Source organism: Phoxinus phoxinus, assembly GCF_949152265.1.
Source record: "Phoxinus phoxinus genome assembly, chromosome: 5".
Taxonomy (NCBI): Eukaryota; Metazoa; Chordata; class Actinopteri; order Cypriniformes; family Leuciscidae; genus Phoxinus; species Phoxinus phoxinus.
Genome location: NC_136880.1, coordinates 17,934,157 through 17,954,153, shown reverse-complemented (window position 1 = coordinate 17,954,153; position 19,997 = coordinate 17,934,157). Strand labels below are relative to the sequence as shown.

General features: G+C 40.8%; 1 protein-coding gene across 1 annotated transcript; it reads left to right on the top strand.

Moving 5' to 3' along the window:
* The first annotated feature begins 4,926 nt into the window (after positions 1–4,926).
* Positions 4,927–9,487, top strand: LOC306998807 (uncharacterized protein). Its single transcript, XM_079613158.1, has 2 exons — positions 4,927–6,061; positions 9,243–9,487. Exon 1 carries the CDS (start codon positions 5,144–5,146, stop codon positions 6,056–6,058), a length of 915 nt encoding a protein of 304 aa, XP_079469284.1. The 5' UTR covers positions 4,927–5,143; the 3' UTR covers positions 6,059–6,061; positions 9,243–9,487.
* The last annotated feature ends 10,510 nt before the right edge of the window (positions 9,488–19,997 follow it).

Below are 19,997 nucleotides of genomic sequence, written 5' to 3'. Positions count from 1 at the left end.
TAATACATTTGCAATTGTTGTTTCAAAAGTCCAGGAGTGCAAGTCAAATGATAGGGAATTCATCTTCCGAGTCTTTTCTGTCTGGACATCAGTGGATAAATAGTTTCATCCTGAGGAACACTCTGCTTTTCCCTAGACAAATTGAAACATGTTCTGGTTGTAATTTATTTCATTTCACCGCTCCATCCATCAGCCCTGTATCAACATTTACTCTACCATGTGTAGATACTCATCTCATCCCAAAAGCTTCAGGAGTCCCTCAGGGACTCTTATGTGTGATACGGTCTTGAGTGTGATACGGTCTTGAGTAATCCCTGATATCTTGCCGTTTTCACTCCTGATAAAATGCAAGAGAACGCAAGTGTCTGCCCGGACTCTTATCGTTGATTTTTTTTTTCTCAGAAAACCACCAGCTTCACATCGCTGCCAAACCGTCACTCAACCGTCTCCGTTCCATAGGGCACGTTTCTTTCCAGAGCTATGCCGTTGTTATTGTATTTCCTATTTAGAAAAGGAATTTGGTTTCTACTGCAATACTTGTCTGCCTCCAAGTGCCTCAGTGTTCAAGCTTACTTTCACATGCACGTATGTGCTGACAAGCTTGTAATGGCTCCCTTATGTTACAGAAATGTGTTCGGGGAAGAACTTTAACTCCAAAATATCTCTTATTTCACACGTACAATGCACCATTGTTGACGTTGTACATAAGTATATCGATTTTTTTCCCCATTTTGATGGGTATTTAAAAGGTAACCATCAAAACAACTTGTGTTCCTTTCCAAATTTACTGATAGTTTACTCACCCCCATGTCATCCAAGATGTTTATGTCTTTTTTTCTTTCTTCAGTCGAAAATAAATTACAGTTTTTGAGGAAAACATTCCAGGATTTTTCTCCATATAGTGGACTTTAATGGGAACAAACAGGTTAAAGGTCCGAATTGCAGATTGCAGCCATGAATAAGGGTCTTATCTAGAGAAACAATCTAAAATCTAAAATTTTATATACTTTTAAACCACAAATGCTGGTCTTGCAGAACTCGCTATGCGCCCCGCATTACGTAATCACGTTGGAAAGGTCACGCGATCGATGTAAGGAGTACCCAAGGGGGTAATCCATCCGCCGGAAACTGAAGCCTCCCCGGGAGCCGCCATTGTAGCAGAACTTCACCTGCTGTTAGCATTTCATTGACTCCCATTCATTTTGGCGTCACTTTGACAGCGAATAACTTTACATCTGAGGCGTTTAAAGACTCCATTTGTCCATTATTTATTTCTAAAGAAACACGAAAATGTATAAAAGGCTCCATTACCTTGTATCTTACGTTATGGCCCCGTAGAAGCAGTTTTTGTAAAAATAGGCTAACGATTGCGTCATAACCACGCGACTCTGTCGCACAGGTCAAGAAATTACCGTCTAGACGCTCGCATGCAATCGGGGGGACGTTGAGGCATAAAGTCCGATAAAGTCAAGGGAGAAGCCCATAGAGAGTCATAAAGTTGCTCCCGCTGCTAGCTCATGTACAGCTAATACTCGCGCTCTCCGTCTCTGCGAGATTCGGAAGGGAATGATTCAGATTTCTCTCGGCACAGCTACTAGAAGACCTACAGGTTGCTCACATCACATCTACGTCGTCAAGCTCAGCTTGAGCCTGCGCAGTTCGCCCGGCCATCAGGAAGTGATGCTTCTAATTGACTTCATTTTTCTCTGTTGAAGCCTATGGGGTCGCTGTGTCCAGTTTATATACTGTCTATGACTGTCTATGACTAACTCTCCTGACTGCTTTGTCGGATAAAATGGCGTATGGCGAAGTATGATTGGTCAGATCACCTGTCAATCAAGCTCCCTGCGAAGGGTCAATTGATTTAGTCTGATTTAGTCTACATTGCGATTGACTTTTACAACGTGATTACGTGATGTGTGGTGCATTGCAGAGTTCTGCAAGAGCAGTTGTGGTCAAAAAGTATAGCCAACATTTTTATTTATTTATTTTTTCGAAAATGGCCGATCGTTTATAGATCCATGGCTTAGACCCTTTACCTTCCACGACTGGGACGCGCTTTGAAGCTGCATTTGTCACGGTTCTGTCACTTCAGTCTGGTTTATTCTTAGTTTAGTGACAGAGCTCTGACATTCCCAGTTTGTCATGTCTTGGGTTCTAGTTCTGTTTATTGTGAGCACATGGCTTGTCATGTTTCCTTTGTGCCATGTGCTCTCCTGTCTATTGTCTAGCCCCTCCCATCTTGTTATCTGATTATTGGTTTAATTGTCCCACCTGCTTTTCTCGTTACCTTCCTTGTTTGCCTCCCTATTTAGTCTCCCTGTGTTTGTAGTTCTGTGCTTGTTCGTTATTAATGTTCACCCGTGTTCTGAGTTGTGTTCTGTTCCATGCCTGCCTTGTTCTTGTTACCTGGATTTATTTTTTTACCATTATCAAATACTTATTCTCTGCGTTTGAGTCCTCGCTCTCCTTTCCAGAACGAACAAGCCATCATGAGGACTCAGCGGAGGAAGAAGTCAAAGGAACCACCTTTGAAGGAGGTCCCTCCTTTGTCATGCCCGTTATATGAACGGATAGTGAAATTCAGTGAATTGGCCTCTCTTCGGCAACTGGGGACTAAAGTGAGGGAATTCACTGCAGCGGCAGAGGGATTGAGACTTAGTGAGGAGGCTCTGAAGGATCTATTTAATTATGCCCTTGATGAGCCCATACCCTTTGGCATAATGAGAGGTTTGAAGAGGTCGACGTTTGAGGAATTCATAAGGCTCCTAGAACGTCACATAGATCCTCCTGATTCAGTGGGCCGGGAGACCTCATCTTTGGTGGTCCAGGAGGACCCGACTCCGGTGGTCCCTGTTCCGGTGGTCCCGAGTCCGGTGGTCCCAGTTCCGGTGGTCCCAGTTCCGGTGGTCCCAGTTCCGGTGGTCCCGAGTCCGGTGGTCCCAGTTCCGGTGGTCCCAGTTCCGGTGGTCCCGAGTCCGGTGGTCCGGAGACGGAGGAGGAGGAGAAAGGCCTCCTCATCGACTTGTCCGGTGGCTCCTAACTCAGAGACCATCCCAGAGGTGACTGCCATCCCGGAGGTGACTGCCATATTTGATGTGCCGCCCAGGCGCCTTGCTCTGCCCGCGCCGCCCAGGCGCCCTGCTCTGCCGGCCCCGCTCGAGCTACTCGCCCTGCCGGCCCCCCTCGAGCTGCTCGCCCTGCCGGCGCCACCCCAGCTACCTGGCTCGTCTGCCGATCCAGAGATTGTTCACGTCACGTCTGCCGAGCCTGTGTCTTCGGACAAGATGGCCGCCGCCGAGCCTGTTCATGTCACGTCTGCCGAGCCTGGGTCTTCGGACAAGATGGCCGCCGTAAAGAGTGTTCACGTCCCGTCTGCCGAGCCTGTGTCTTCCGACAAGATGGCCGAGCCGGTGGTGTCTGTTCCAGTTCCTAAGCCGGTGGTGTCTGTTCCAGTTCCTGAGCCGGTGGTGTCTGTTCCAGTTCCTGAGCCGGTGGTGTCTGTTCCAGTTCCTATTTAGTCTCCCTGTGTTTGTAGTTCTGTGCTTGTTCGTTATTAATGTTCACCCGTGTTCTGAGTTCTGTTCCATGCCTGCCTTGTTCTTGTTACCTGGATTTATTTTTTACCATTATTAAATACTTATTCTCTGCGTTTGAGTCCTCGCTCTCCTTTCCACAACCACACCGTGACAGCATTAAACTGCAATTTGGACCTTGAACCCATTGGTTGCCATTGAAGTCCACTATGGAGAAAAATCAGAGAAGGTTTTCCTCAAAAACCTTAATTTCTTTTCGACTAATGAAAGAATAACACGGGGGTGAGTAAATTATCAGGATTTTTTTTATTTTGAAGTGAACTATAAGCTATATAGGGGCAGATTATAGAATAAAGACTTATTTTCGCACATTTCCTCAACCGATACTATGATCTCAAAACATGTTCACCATAGTGTTCACCATAGGCAGATGTATCAAGTGCAGATTGTAGGCGCATGCGTCGCGAGTGAGCGCTGTGTTTGTGTTTGAAGCTCCGTCGACTTGATTCATAAATCGTTGATTTTGTTCTTTACACTAATTTAGAAACGAGCATTTTCTATTTTTCCAGCGTGTGAACATATCTCCGATACTACTCTCTATAAAAAACAATCGGATTGCTTTGATATCGCTAGTTATATCCAACTTTCCGAACTTCCGTTACTATCTCTAACGATAGCCCGCTAGCATTGCTCGCGTGGCCTCGCCTATCGACCGTCTTATTTACACTCGAATCACTGAAATCGCTCTGTTTGTGTTGGAGTTTGTGTTTGTGCTTGTGCTTCGAATCGCTTGTTGTGTTTGAAGTTTGTGTTTGTGCTTGTGCTTCGAATCGCTTGTTTGTGTTTGAAGTTTGTGTCTGTGGTCGAACCGCTTTGGTTGTGTTTGGAGTTTGTGTTCGAATCGCTTAACTGTTAACGTTAACGTTAGTTTGTGAGCGTGTGAACATATCTCCGATACTACTCTCTATAAAAAACAATCGGATTGCTTTGATATCGCTAGTTATATCCAACTTTCCGAACTTCCGTTACTATCTCTAACGATAGCCCGCTAGCATTGCACGCGTGGCCTCGCCTATCGACCGTCTTATTTACACTCGAATCACTGAAATCGCTCTGTTTGTGTTGGATTTTGTGTTTGTGCTTGTGCTTCGAAACGCTTGTTGTGTTTGAAGTTTGTGTTTGTGCTTGTGCTTCGAATCGCTTGTTGTGTTTGAAGTTTGTGTTTGTGCTTGTGCTTCGAATCGCTTGTTGTGTTTGAAGTTTGTGTCTGTGTTCGAACCGCTTTGGTTGTGTTTGGAGTTTGTGTTCGAATCGCTTAACTGTTAGTTTGTGAGCATGTGAACATATCTCCGATACTAACGTTACTCTCTATAAAAAAAAAACAATCGGATTGCTTTGATATCGCTGGTTATATCCAACTTTCCGAACTTCCGTTACTATCTCTAACGTTAAGTTAGCCCGCTAGCATTTGCACGCGTGGTCTCGCCTATCGACCGTCTTATTTACACTCGAATCACTGGAAGGATACGGGTTCTATCCATGATTTCAGTCCTAAATTAGTAGTGATATTGGTAGCATCACTGCTAATTTATTGTTCATCTGTCATAATGGCGAATATATCGGATGTGTGTCTACCTCTGAGTGCAGGTGAGGACACGTTTGAGCTGCATTCGGTGCGGTTGGAGCTGGAGTCCGTGGAGAAGCAGATCCGTGATCTGCTGGGGAGGCAGGCCGAGCTGCGAGACCGACGATCAGCGCTTGAAGCATCACGCGCCGATGCTCACAAGTCAGTGGTTAGTAACTTTTCGACTCCGGCCTCCTCTACTCCGTGTATTTCTCTGCACAGGACCCGAGCACCCCTGGTTTCGTTTACCCCGACACCGACACAGCACCATGGACCCTGGATGATGCCACAGCGGAAGACACGAGCCAGGACCAGAGCAAGGACCTCTCCGCCCCTCCCGGTCTTCGAGATCTCCACCCGGAACCGCTTCTCCCCTCTTCGCGAGACGGAATGCGACGACGCTGTGATCATCGGCAGTTCCATGGTCCGGCATGTCCGCGCTACCTCAGGTAAAGGTATGGTGCGCACTCACTGCTTTCCTGGTGCTCGTGTTCTCGATGTCGCTGCGCAGGTCCCCGAGATCCTGAACGGTGACGAGCGCGTCGGAGCTGTCGTGCTGCACGCGGGGGTGAACGACATCAGGCTGCGGCAGACGGAGGTTCTGAAGAGGGACTACAGGAGCCTGATCGAGACGGTACGCAGAACATCGCCTGAAGCAAAGATCGTCGTGTCTGGACCGCTTCCCACGTACCGACAAGGACAAGAAAGGTTCAGTAGATTGTTTGCACTAAATGAATGGTTGATGTCATGGTGTAATGAACAGAGACTGCTCTTTGTAAATAATTGGAATCTGTTTTGGGAGCGACCTAGGCTCTACCGTGCTGATGGCCTGCACCCCAGCAGAATCGGAGCGGCTGTTCTGTCGGACAACATCTCCAAGACGTTACACACCATATGACTAGTAAGTCAAAGTCCAAATCACATTCTTTGCTGTCCCAAATTAATTGATATAAGTACCAGTGTAGAACACTATATAGAAACTGTGTCTATTCCTCGTTTAGTGAGGCCAAACAATAAATCTACTGCAGGATCTAAGAAAAATCTAATTGTGATTAAACCAGAAAATCTCAATATTAGTGAACAAAAACAATTTCTAAAGCTAGGTCTTCTAAACATTAGATCGCTTACACCTAAGGCGGTTATTGTAAATGAAATGGTCACTGATAACAGCTTTGATGTACTCTGCCTTACTGAAACCTGGCTTAAACCAAATGATTATTTCGGTCTTAATGAGTCCACTCCACCAGGATACGGTTATAAGCATGAGCCCCGTCTGATTGGTCGTGGCGGCGGTGTTGCAACAATCTATAGAGATATTCTTAATGTTACTCAGAAAACAGGCCACAGGTTTAATTCGTTTGAAGTACTTGTGCTAAATGTTACGCTCCTAGATGTAAGAAAGAAATCCCTATTATCTCTAGCCTTGGCTACCGTATATAGACCGCCAGGGCCTTACGCTGATTTCCTAAAAGAGTTTGCAGATTTTCTCTCAGATCTATTGGTCAATGCCGATAAGGCAATAATTGTTGGAGATTTCAACATACACGTTGATAACACAAATGATGCGTTAGGAGCTGCGTTTACAGATTTATTAAACTCCTTTGGGGTCAAGCAAAACGTTAGTGGTCCCACTCATCGTCTTAATCATACTCTAGATTTAATTATATCATATGGAACCGATCCAACCGATATAGATATTATACCGCAAAGTGATGATGTCACTGATCATTACATGGTAACTTGCATACTACGTACAGCTGAAATGTGTCATGTTGCGCCACGTTATCGACCAGGCAGAACGATCCTTCCAACCACTATAGATAGATTCTTGAATAGCTTACCTGACCTATCTCCGCTCCTCAGTGAACCCAAACAAACAGATGAACTAGAGGAAATGACTAGCAGTATGAGCACCATTTTCTCTAGTACATTAGAAATTGTTGCACCAATTAGATTAAAAAAGGTTAGAGAGAAAACTAAAGCACCATGGTACAACAGTGCTACGCATGTTATCAAGAGAGAAACTCGTAACTTAGAGCGCAAATGGAAACAAACTAATTTAGAGGTCTTTAGAATCGCGTGGAAAGACAGTATGTCACGTTATAAAAAGGCTCTAAAAGCAGCCAGGTCTGAGCATCTACGCAAACTAATAGAAAATAACCAAAACAATCCAAGGTTTTTATTTAACACCGTGGCTAGATTAACAAATAAACAGACATCACCTGAACAAAATATTCCGTTACATTTTAATAGTAATGATTTCATGAATTTCTTCACTGAGAAAATAGAAAGCATCAGAAACACAATTGTAAATGTACAATCTTTGACAGCGTCTTATGATTCAGCCTCAATTATCGTCCCTCAACAACAACTACAGCGCTTTACAACTATAGGACAGGAAGAGCTAAATAAACTTATCACTGCATCTAAACCAACAACATGTTTATTAGATCCAATACCCACTAAACTACTGAAAGAAGTGTTACCTGTAGTGGAAGAGCCTCTTCTCAATATTATTAACTCGTCTCTATCTTTAGGACATGTTCCAAAAACATTCAAGCTGGCAGTTATAAAACCTCTTATTAAGAAACCACAATTAGATCCAAATAACCTAGCAAATTACAGACCCATTTCAAATCTTCCATTTATGTCTAAAATACTAGAAAAAGTTGTGTCCGCTCAATTGTGCTCTTTCTTGCAAGAAAACGATATCTATGAAAAGTTTCAGTCAGGATTCAGGCCACATCATAGCACAGAAACTGCGCTGGTTAAAATTACAAATGATTTACTTTTAGCTTCTGACCAAGGCTGTATCTCAATACTAGTTTTACTCGATCTTAGTGCTGCGTTTGACACTATAGATCATAAAATACTCTTAGATCGACTTCAAAATTACACTGGTGTTCAGGGACAGGCATTAAGCTGGTTTAGATCGTACCTATCAGACCGTTACCATTTTGTCCATTTAAATGGGGAAAAATCAAAGATAACGTCAGTAAATTATGGAGTGCCGCAGGGATCTGTATTAGGCCCCCTGCTATTCTCAATTTATATGCTGCCACTTGGTAATATTATAAGAAAACATGGAATAAGTTTCCACTGTTATGCTGATGACACTCAATTATATATTTCATCTAGACCAGATGATAATACTAAATTATCTAAAATGACAGAGTGTGTTAAAGATATAAAATATTGGATGACGTGTCATTTTCTTCTATTAAATTCAGATAAAACGGAGGTATTACTGATTGGTCCAAAAAACTGCCCACAAAACCTCTTACAATACAACCTTAATCTAGATGGACGTCCTGTTACTTTATCCTCTACAGTAAAAGACCTGGGTGTTATACTAGACCGCAACTTGTCTTTTGAAAATCATATTTCAAATGTCACAAGAACAGCCTTTTTCCACCTTAGAAACATTGCTAAGCTACGTAATATGCTATCAGTTTCTGATGCAGAAAAGTTAGTTCATGCATTCATGACCTCGAGACTAGATTACTGTAATGCTTTATTAGCTGGTTGTCCTGCATCCTCCGTAAACAAGCTACAGTTAGTCCAAAATGCAGCCGCTAGAGTTCTTACTAGGTCAAGAAAATATGATCATATAACACCAATTTTATCATCTCTACACTGGTTACCTATTAAGTTCCGTATCAATTACAAAGTATTGTTACTGACCTATAAAGCCCTAAATGGTTTAGCTCCTGTGTATTTAAGAGATCTTCTATCGCCATATATTCCATCGCGCTCTTTAAGATCGCTAAATTCGAGGCTTCTGGTCGTACCTAGGATATCTAAGTCCACTAAAGGAGGGAGGGCGTTTTCACATCTAGCTCCTAAACTCTGGAATAGCCTTCCTGATACTGTCCGAGGCTCAGACTCGCTCTCCCAGTTTAAAACTAGATTAAAGACGCATCTCTTTAGCCAAGCATTCACATGATGCATCTCATACCTTTTATACTACAGTTAAATCAGATCAAATGCATTCATATTATGAACAGCAGCTACGCTAATTATTTCCCATCTGCCTTTTTTGTTGTTATCTCGGGACACCTGTCCCGAGATAACTCAAATAGAGTTTGTCAGCTCCAGTTAGTATCCAGCCTCTCATGGAGACTTCAGATGCCCCAACGCCTGTGATGAGACGACTCGACGCCTGTGAAGAGACGACCCAACGCCGGCGATATGTTATGCCCTAAATTTCATGATTAACTAACTGTATTTTTGTATGTATATTTTTGAAATGCATTTTCTGTAAAGCTGCTTTGAAACAATGTGTATTGTGAAAAGCGCTATACAAATAAACTTGAATTGAATTGAATTGAATAGTCCATGCACTGTGAAAAAGTATTGTTGGTAACCTGGTTGCCTTCAAAGTTTATTGAAACAAAAAAATTTTGTTAGTACGAAGAAGACTAATCAACAGAAACTCAAAACATTATGTTATCTGATCCACATTCATTGATTTGACAAAAGAAAAAAGTTTTGATAACAACAAATCATGAAAATAATTGTTTGGGTTTTTAAATATAAACTAATGCATTTTGACATTTGCATCACATAAAAAGCTTTTCTAAAAGACTTTTCTGTAGTCAATGTGCTTGATAGCTTACACAGCAATTGTAGGCCTGCTACTTGCAACGCAGAACGCTCGATTCTCAAAAAAACATGCATCACGACCCAAAAAAACCCCAGAAAATGGCATGGTTTCCTCAGAAAACGCAGTTTCATCATGTTTGCTTTTGTTAACACTATCGGTTAGGTTTCGGTTTCTAGGCGGTAGTCTAAATCTGAACTCTTTTAGCACCACGACAAATAAAATCTTCATTTTAAAAGGTAGGCCTTACTTTTTAATTTCTTCCAACGTTTTCCATTAAACATTTTAAACATAAAGTAAAAGGAAATTAGAATAGTCTAAAGAAAGTAGTATACTTTTGTTCAGTTAAGTTTAAATTGATGTCATGAAATGAACACTCATATGAGTAGCGTAATAAAAGCTGTTTTATTTTACATCTGGTGGGTTTGCCAAACTTGCCATATTATGATCAAATGACCAGTCTAAAACACAGAATACTACAGTAGCTTTCACACAACTAGGTTTCAGTATGAAGTCAGACCACTGTTGCGAGGGCCAGTGAAACAAACAACAAAATTAAACATTTCTCCTCTCACAGATTAAATATTAATCATTAATCGGTTCCATCTTGTGGAACGCATTTGCGTTATAAAATTTGTGGTGGAAAAGTGATGCCACATGCCAGCTATAACAATCCCAAACATACTGAACCATAAACATATTATCGCTGCTATGTGCAACCTATGGTAATGTATAACACGGTATGTGAGAGCTCTTAGTTCATATAAAAACTTCATAAGGCACATTATGAGTAATCATGATGTGTAAATAAAGTCAAACATAATCATTCTGACAGCTTTAATTCCAGAACTGACAAACTTATCATGCACAGTATTGAACTTACAAGCCTGCTCATTTAAATGACTAGAAATCATGCCGGTTTCTCTAGGGATGGACATCAATAGAGAATAACACATGCCTTATTTTAATTTATAAGCCAGAGATGGCCAAGTGCATCTTGTTTCAATAAAGAACAAAAAACTATGTGGGCTTCCAACTCCATATTAACCAAACTCATTTAAGGCTCGACAGAGGAAATGCTCTTGAAGAAAACGATTCTTAGAATCATGGTTTGTTTTTATAACGATTATTAAAATAGATGGGCATAGCAGCATAAAAGCTCTCCTTTAATGTTCCTACACACTGGTTTCGTTTAGAAAGGAAATATGGAATTAGAGCTCAGAGACAAAATAATAGCCCGAAGCACAACACTCAGTCTAGTGCTCCAGTAATTACAACAACATCCTTGAAAATCTATCCTCGCAGTCTCTCAAACCAAGCTACAGTAAACTATTTCCATCATTTGTCTTTTTTTCTAAGTAAAAATATGCATAAAACAAGATTAGTTTACATGAAGTGAAAAATTGTCAGTCATATTCAGACCAACAGTATGATTGTGAGTGTGATATTTACACTGCTGACCCTTCCCTTACCTTAACCCACCCTTAAACTTAACCATACCACCACACCTGTCCCTAACCTAACCCGTATCTTCGGGGGCTCTGGCTTCAACGCTACCTTCTGTCCCGTATCTCAATAGCAGCAAAAGTATTTTACAGTACAACATGAACACAATAAGTACATTGTACTTATTTTTCGATGTAAGTACATAGTACTTAAAGCCACTTAATATAAAGTGGGACCAAATAGAGTAACTACATTTTAGACTGTGTTGCCAGTATTATTTTTGCTTTGTCAACTAACATACTCTCATTTACTATTCCCTACATTACTCCACTTATAAAGTCCATTTGAAGGAGTGAATGAAAACAAGCAAGCAAATCGGACACAAGAGATAACCTTCTGGTGAGATGTGGTAATTCTTTTGGTGCGAGTCGTTAAGTGCGATTCAGTTCATTATTGCAGTCTATCAATGTCGTGAATGCAATATGTACAATCAGCATAATAAAATGTTTCCATATTGATGTTCATCTGTTTTGGATAAAACTGATGACACTTTTTGCACCACTTTCAGGACATTTCACTTACCGTGAAAAAGCATGAAATATAATCTTGCTGAAATTTCGCCACAGGATTGTTTTTCCAATGTAGGCAGTGCAAAGTCTTTGTTGGTTGTATACACTTGACATGCCGGTGCATTATTGAATTGCAATTGATAATGAACAAGGCTGTTCTCTCAAATATGCACTATATATGTGTGTGGGGTCGATTTCAACCTGAGACGCGCACCTGAGACCCGTCTCTCTGTAAGCAAGGGTGTGGTTAGCTGGTACCCTCTTACGTCACAGGGCCCCACAAAATCCAATAGGAAAATTCAACTGCAGTAGCCACCGTTCAACCTGAAGAGGGCAGCACTCAGACGTTTTTACACCATATATTGTAGAATTACAACACTTTATACCCAAATGTCAAAAAAATTACTTGAATTAATGAACCTCTTTAATAAAGCCCAGTCTTACAGATCATTAACTAAAAAAAAGTTGTTTTGGGGTTTAGTTACCCTTTAAAAACTGCACTTGGCTATGGATACTATGGAAGCTTGTTTCTGCCACAGAATAAAAAATAAAAAAGGTAATTGCGATTTTTTTTTATTGCACAATTCTGACTCTTTTTTTTCTCACAATTGTGAGTTTACAACAAAAACCTTTACCAAGTTTCGGCCCATTCCGATGAAATAAAAAATGTGGGGTCAAAAATGTCTGGACAGCACCAGAGGGTTAATTTAAGATATGCCATGTCTTATTTTATAAAACAATTTGGCTTCTTAAGTAAATGTATCTTGTTTTAAGGATGTTTAGACAAACATATACTGATTGAAATTAATTGGCTAGTGCAACATCACAATGGCAGAAAATGCCACGAAGTTTAAGTCCTTTATCACAGCCTATCAGACATCTTCGTACTGCTCGGCAATTTGTGTTTTTTGTAGCCTCAGACCTTTTCCAGGAACATATTATATGCTCAGGCGCTCACATTTATCAAGCTGATTGTCAGGCCTTTCTGCTGACCTTGAGATCCTACAGTATGTTCTTTTTCAGCGCATATGCGCCCTAATAAAACTCAGTCTTCTCCCTTAGGCATCAGTAGATATTAAATCATTACCCACTGCAATGGTCCATTCAATGCCTAAAAGTGTTACATTCCACGCCTGCACACACGATCTACATACACTATCTGACAAACACGCACTCACAACTCAGCATGAGACGTTTGGTGACAGCTAACGTTAAGGTTAAACAGATGACTGGAGCCGATTGTCTTTTGTCTAGTTTTATTCTGTAATTAATAGAGCTCCTCAGTGCGGCTGTAAAGCGTCCCCTAGAATATGTTTTACATTTGGCATATACAAGTCAAACTAGTACATTCATGAGAACATATTTAGCCTTGTGAATGTTATGAATGTTGTGTCCAAACATTCAATCTGACTTGACAGGTGTGTAATGTGAATGGAGACATCATCCAAATTTCCATGCTGCTCAATCCACCCTTTAATGTTTCCTCGGTTTGATTTGATTCTTGATTCGTACCATGACTTGGGTCATTCGTGGACAGATAGGTTTCTTGTTTATGAATAAGGAAATATGGAAAGAAATTGTCTTGGGTTTAGAATTTAGCTTCGCTTTTTGTTTGCCCATATTATGCCAGAGGAAACAGCAAATGGTCCAGAACAGGTTGGTGTGAAATTTTTTGTGGCCAGTTTCTTGAGATGCATTTTTACACATTGTTATTTTTCTCCTTATTGCGTTACTAAGCAACTAGCCTTTTCACACTGGAAAAAAAAAGCTCAGGAGTTGGACAACAGCTAAATATCACACGTTGCAAACAAGATGGTCATAAATGAAAGATTATAATATAAAACCAAGTAAAGTGAAGAAAATAGAAAACATATTTATGGATATAGAATATTCCTTGCATACTGTCCCTGAATTCATGCTTCTGTTCATTCTACGTTAACATCGATCGTGCTTGATGTATTTGTTACATTTTGTTGTTGCATTACTGCACATAATATGAAACAGACCTGCCACAGAAGAAATTGCCTTTATAGAACTGAATTGCTCTGTTTATTTGTAGAGCTGATGTGTGTTATTTTTTTCAATGTTGAAATACTTTCCCCCAAATATTTGCAGAGATGACTATCAGTGAGCCAACTACTGGGCTGTCAGTAGAATACACAATGTTTAATGTTAAATGTTTTTTTTTAAATAATATTTTATTAAGTATTATCTTCATTTTGTATTCTTAAAAAAAAAAAAAATCTCAATATTTTGTCTGTAACACTTTATTTCAATAGTCAACTTTAGTCAAGTGAAGTCACATCACGTCACAATTATTTATATAGCGCTTTTTACAATACAGATAGTTTCAAAGCAGATTTACAGAGATAACAGGAAAATAATGCAACAAAGTTTGTTTCCAGAAGAAAATAGCATCACAGTCCAGCTTAAGTAAGTTCAGTCATGTTTCATTTTTGTTGTAAAAAAGTTATTAGTTTAGTTCATTTATATGTATATAGCCGTTCTAGAGAAACCCGCGATGTCATCGTCCAGCTCAGTTCTGTTCTCATATAATGGTGTCAATGCAGGCAGATCAATAATATATTATTGAATATTAAATAAAATGTTAAATTTAATGCCCCTAACTAAGCAAGCCAAAATGTGAAAAAAGGCGAAAAAGACGACAGTGGCAAGGAACCAAAGCTCCATCAGGTGACAGAATGGAGAAAAAAAAAACTTGGGAGAAACCAGGCTCAGTCGGGGGGGCCAGCTCTCCTCTGGCCAACGAACAAACATGTGTATGATTATGATTCAGACAGCATTACAAGTCAGAATAATCAGAATATTATCAGTTACATCTGGTTGAAGATTGGAGTCACGCCTGTAAGGAGACGGGTTTGTTGAGGATCAGTCCCGATGGCTGTCGTGTTGATGAGGGCTTCACAGGGGAGAGTCTAGTTGACAACCTCTGCTGACACTTCAGGGATGCGTTGTGGTCGTGTCTAGGAGCAGGTCCTCCATCTGATTTGGATCCGGCTGATTACAGTAAACCTCGGAATAAACAGAAAGACTAACATTAGCGTAGATGCCATTCTTCTTATGATGTAACGAGTACATCGGGTGTTATAGGAAGTGTGCCCGGTTCCAGCTGTCCTAATCTATGCAGCCTAATAATCATTTAACTGATTTGAATAATAGTAATGTATGATTTTCTATGTATATGCCAGGTTAAAGAGATGTGTTTTTAGTTTAGATTTAAACTAAATCTAAAAATCAGCAAAATCTTTGACAAAGTCTGTATGGTGTCCTGGTGGCCTGTATAAAGTAGCTAGCACAAATGTCAAGCACACTTTATAATTTACACTAGATAGTGTTACATTACGCAACAACACTTCAAAATATTTATTTTTGAAACTAGACTTTGGGAGTTTTTTGTATTTCCTAATTCAGTGAACAGACACAGTCTCTATATGGTGATATCTAGGTGAAAGAGTATCTATGTGATGGGAATTATCTGACCTCTGTGACGTGAGACAGATAGCAGACGGTCGGTTTAGCCAGTCTGTCTCCTTCCTGACCTGAGCCCCAAATCGTCATGTTTGAGCTCTAAGACTATGTGCCATATTACTAGAAAGAAGAGCAGCACCATCCCAGGAGGGATGAATACCATCTCTTTTCAACAGCTCAGGTCTGCCCCAAACACTTTTCCAATTGTCTATGAACCCTATATTATTTTGCGGACACCACTTAGACAGCCAGTCATTGAGTGAGGACAGTTTACTAAGTATCTCACCACTCCGGCGAACAGGAAGGGGGCCAGAGTAAATTACAGTACCTGACATCGTAATTGCGAGATCACACACCTCTTTAACGTTAATTTTAATGATCTCCGACTGGCGAAGTCGCACATCATTAGTGCCGACGTGAATAATAATCTTAGAGTATTTACGATTAGCATTAGCCAGCACTTTTAAATTTTCTTTGATGTCAGGCGCTTTAGCTTCCAGAGAACGTGACTATGGTGGCTGGTGTCTCTATTTTCATGTTCCGTGTAATAGAATCGCCAATAACTAGGGCACATTCAGTGGGTGTTTCACTGAGTGGGGAGGACCTGTTTAATGTTGCAATCGAAACGGAAGAGCAGTGTTTTGTCCCGCGACTACAGCGTCTCACGGTCACCCAGTTGCCCTGCTGCACGGGCTCTACAGCCAGAACCGAACAATGTACAGAGTTCACTAAGCTAGTCGCAGCCAAAGCAGTATCTAAAGCCCTTGCGTTCTTACTATCCTCGATTAAAGTTTGGATGCGTGTCTCTAGTTCTGAAATCTCCGTCACCCTGACCATCTCCCTGCATTTATCACATGTGAAGCCCTCACCGCTGACAGAGAAGGCTGTATTATACATGTGACACGAAGTGCAAGTGACAATAACAGGAAAAGACATTACTCACTGTGTTTGTTGGCTGGTCCTACTTACCACAGTTGTTTAATAGACGTGTAAAAGGCGCGAGTGCGAGCGAAAAAAAAGGACGACAGGCACGGATGGCAGGTTAACAGGCTAGCGTATTGTGCTAGCGATAGCGATTTAGATAAAAGCTAGCGATGTCAGATTAATGTGATGGGCAATATTAGACAATATCTAATATATGTTGATAAATAAGTTATATTTAGCTTTAGACACTCTTATAACTATAAGTAACTTTGCGACTACGGGGGCGTTTACATGACACCATTTTCAACTAAAAACTGAAAACTTTTCATGCATTTTGGTAGTTTATTTACACAATAGTAGCGTTTTGGGCGCTATACCAGTCTGTAGCAAGGTATGTTGGAATGTTGTTATATTATAATTATTGTACGCTACTGTATGTACTGTGTTGTGTGTGATCGAAGTTGTGTACTGGCCGTCATGTTGTCCAAGACAAATTTCCCAGAAATGGGACAATAAAGTATTACAAGTAAGTAAGCTCCACCATGAGCTCCACCGTAGTCATTATCAATGAGTTCTCACTGTTCTCACGGCCCTCGGCCCCGCCTTGCTTACCATGTTGCCATCGTTTTTTTGTTTTGCCCTCATGTTTTGCCTTCGGGGACTGCAGATGGAAATTAGCATTTGCTAACTCTGGAACAAAACATCTTTTCGTAAGATTAACGCATTTTGTACATTGTCCCTGACAAATAAACTAATAAAATAAATAAAATAAAATGTGTCTCACGTCTAGTTAATAATCTTGTTTAGTCCCAAGTGTTTCTGTGTATTAGCCCCATGTTTGTTTCTTTCTTTTTCAGATCTCATCTCTTATAAGTGGTTGTTCTGTTTCTCATGTTTTTGTTTCCAGATATCCCGAAGAAGTGTAATTTGGAGCTGTCTAGACTGTCTGCCTAATATCTGTTGAGACTTTATTTTCAACAGACATTCTACTGACTTAAAGTTTGCAATAACGTTCAGAAAATCTCATGATTGGACTATCAGTAACCTGAAATCGAATGCATTTTTTCAAATTGTAGTTTTTTTCTTCTTTCGTTTTTCATGTTGTGGGGGAATGGATGACGATTTGTTACATTCAATGCATGCGTTTGTAAATTGCATGTGACATTGTATCACAGGCTAGACACGTGGCCGATCAACACATCCAGGACATAGACATTAATCAACTCTGATATTAATTATAAACATGATACATTGAATTGATTCATGATCCATATTGAGTGCAGTGTTCACGAGTACAAGAAGACTACTGCAGAAGTTGCCTTGAATATGCTTCTGGTCTCACAACACTCCTCTGCCAATTTGAGAAGAACTTTTCAAGTAAGCCTCAAAAAGGGGATTGCAGCTTTCAAGGGCATTGGGGTGTATTTATTTCATGCTCTGTGTAAAGAAGAAATGAAATATTAATCTACCAAGAATTGCTCACAGACCATTCGCCAAAAACCCCCCAAAAAATCCTGAATGGTTTCCTAAATGAGTCAAGACTTGGTTAATCTGGCAGCACACTGATGCTATTCATATTGTGCTGAGGTAAATGACAGTGCAATTCATTATACACCAGGGCTTTTGAGTTGACATGTGAAACAAAAAGAAAAGAAAAGATGGCAAACAACAGCTCCGAGGGATTGGCCTAAAGTCAGAGATTTCAATCGGACCTCAAATCTCTTATCAAGTTCTTCCAAGAACACAATTTGACCTTATAGTTGTCAGATTCATGGTTCTGTTCAGTGTGTTTTGTTTCAGTTCTGTTTTGTCTCAAGGTCATGTTTTGATCTGGTTTCCAGTTTGTTCCCTCGGCTACTGATTCTGTTTATCTGTCCAGTTAATCATCTCATTAGTTCTCCTCGTTCTTTAATGAGTTCATTGTTCGGTGCCATCAATGTTGAATGGTATAATAATATCTGTTTTCCTGAGTTTTCCCTTGGATTAAAAGACTATTTGAGTCGTATTCTCCTACAATCATGTACACAGCCATTTATGTATGTCAAAAATTATTATTTTGGTAACACTTTATTTTAAGGTGACATAGTTATACTATGTGTACTTAGTAAATTATGCATAATTACAAGTAACTAAGCCTAAACCAAACTCTAACCGTGACTCTATAGTAAGTACTGTACATGTAGTTAAATTATGTTTTATAAACAAAGTTCGGGAGCACGTTCAGATAACCAATCCAATCTACTTGTCATCAAACAATTATGTCTTCCCTAATCAGCATGACAAGAAGCATATATATATATATACCCCCTCTGTCAACTTACCTAACATTCCTTGACAGTTTTTCAGCATCCCTCCACCACCCCGACTCCTCACTCTTGGCTCTTTCTTTTACAGCCAGGAATACAGGGGGAGTACTCTGAGTTCGGGCCGAATACCGAGCCCGGAGCCCTCTCCTCGGACAGCACGCCGTCGCCAAATACACTTTTATTCCATCTGACTTATTTGTAAGTGTGAACTCGTGAATTAATATTTCTCAGTACTTTTGGAGTAAGTACAATGTAACTACGTCACCTTAAAGTGGAAGCATTATATCTCTTATGGAATGTTAAGACTGTCTCTAAAACGTGTTTCATCACTCCATTAAATCTATGAAAGAGCAACTACTAAGCAATAAAATACTGGCTGAATTCAGCTGCACTGGCTAAGTTTTTTTTTTATGGAATTTTGTGCTATTTCATAATGCAGTTATTACATATAACAAGAGAACTTCCATATTTTGTTGCTGTGTTGCATGAGCTTTTTTTTTTTAGTTTTACTTACTCCCAAAAGTTTTGTAAACTTTTCAAACTTTCCATGTGAAAACTAACGTAACCTCGGTTCTCTCTAGGAGAGGAAACGAGTACTGCGTCGAAAGACGCTACGGGAAAGATATTTCTTTTTCGAGATTGAAGCCTAAAAATTAATCCTTAATTTTGTAATAATATGTTAAACCTTAGGCGGAGCAAATCACGCGCCCATTGGCTGCTCCGCCAGAAAAGCACAGCCTATGCGAGGCCAGTGACGCTGACCAATGAGGACGCTTCACGCCCTCTGCGTCACCTCCCGCCGAAACGGGCGTGGTCTAGGCCTATAAGTACGAGCATAGCTGTCTCCCACTCTGATTTTCGTCACTGAAGCGACGCAGCGTGGGCACGCACGGCCTGAGACGCAGTACTCGTTCCCTCTCCTAGAGAGAACCGAGGTTACGTTAGTAACCGAGTACGTTCTCTTACGTAGAGTTCTCTCCTAATGCGTCGAAAGACGCTACGGGAACCCCTGTAACACGCTGTGCGTGCTCTTGGACCGACACAGACACCCAAGGGCGCGCGCACCCTGGCATACAAGCGCCTACACCAAGAATGTATAGGGAGAGCGGCTAGAATTAGCATCATCCCTTTATAATAGTGCCCCTAAGGGCATAATAACATATATATTATAAATATTAAATATATATGAGGGGTCATAGCATGCTCATGAGACACACTGTCAGTGAGTGATGCTTAAAACATTGGAGTGACCTGGGCCGCAGCGCGGGGCAGGAACACCATACATAGTCATCGAGACCGAGAGCAGTTTAGCCTGCAACGCAGGAACCTCTAGGTTATAGAACCTTATAAATGTAGACGGGGAGGCCCAGCCTGCCACCATACAGATATCTTGTAACGAGATCCCACTGTACCAAGCCCACGAAGAGGCCATGCCTCTCGTAGAATGTGCTCTGATGCCCAGAGGGCATTCCAAACCTCTAGAAGCGTAGGCTAGCGCAA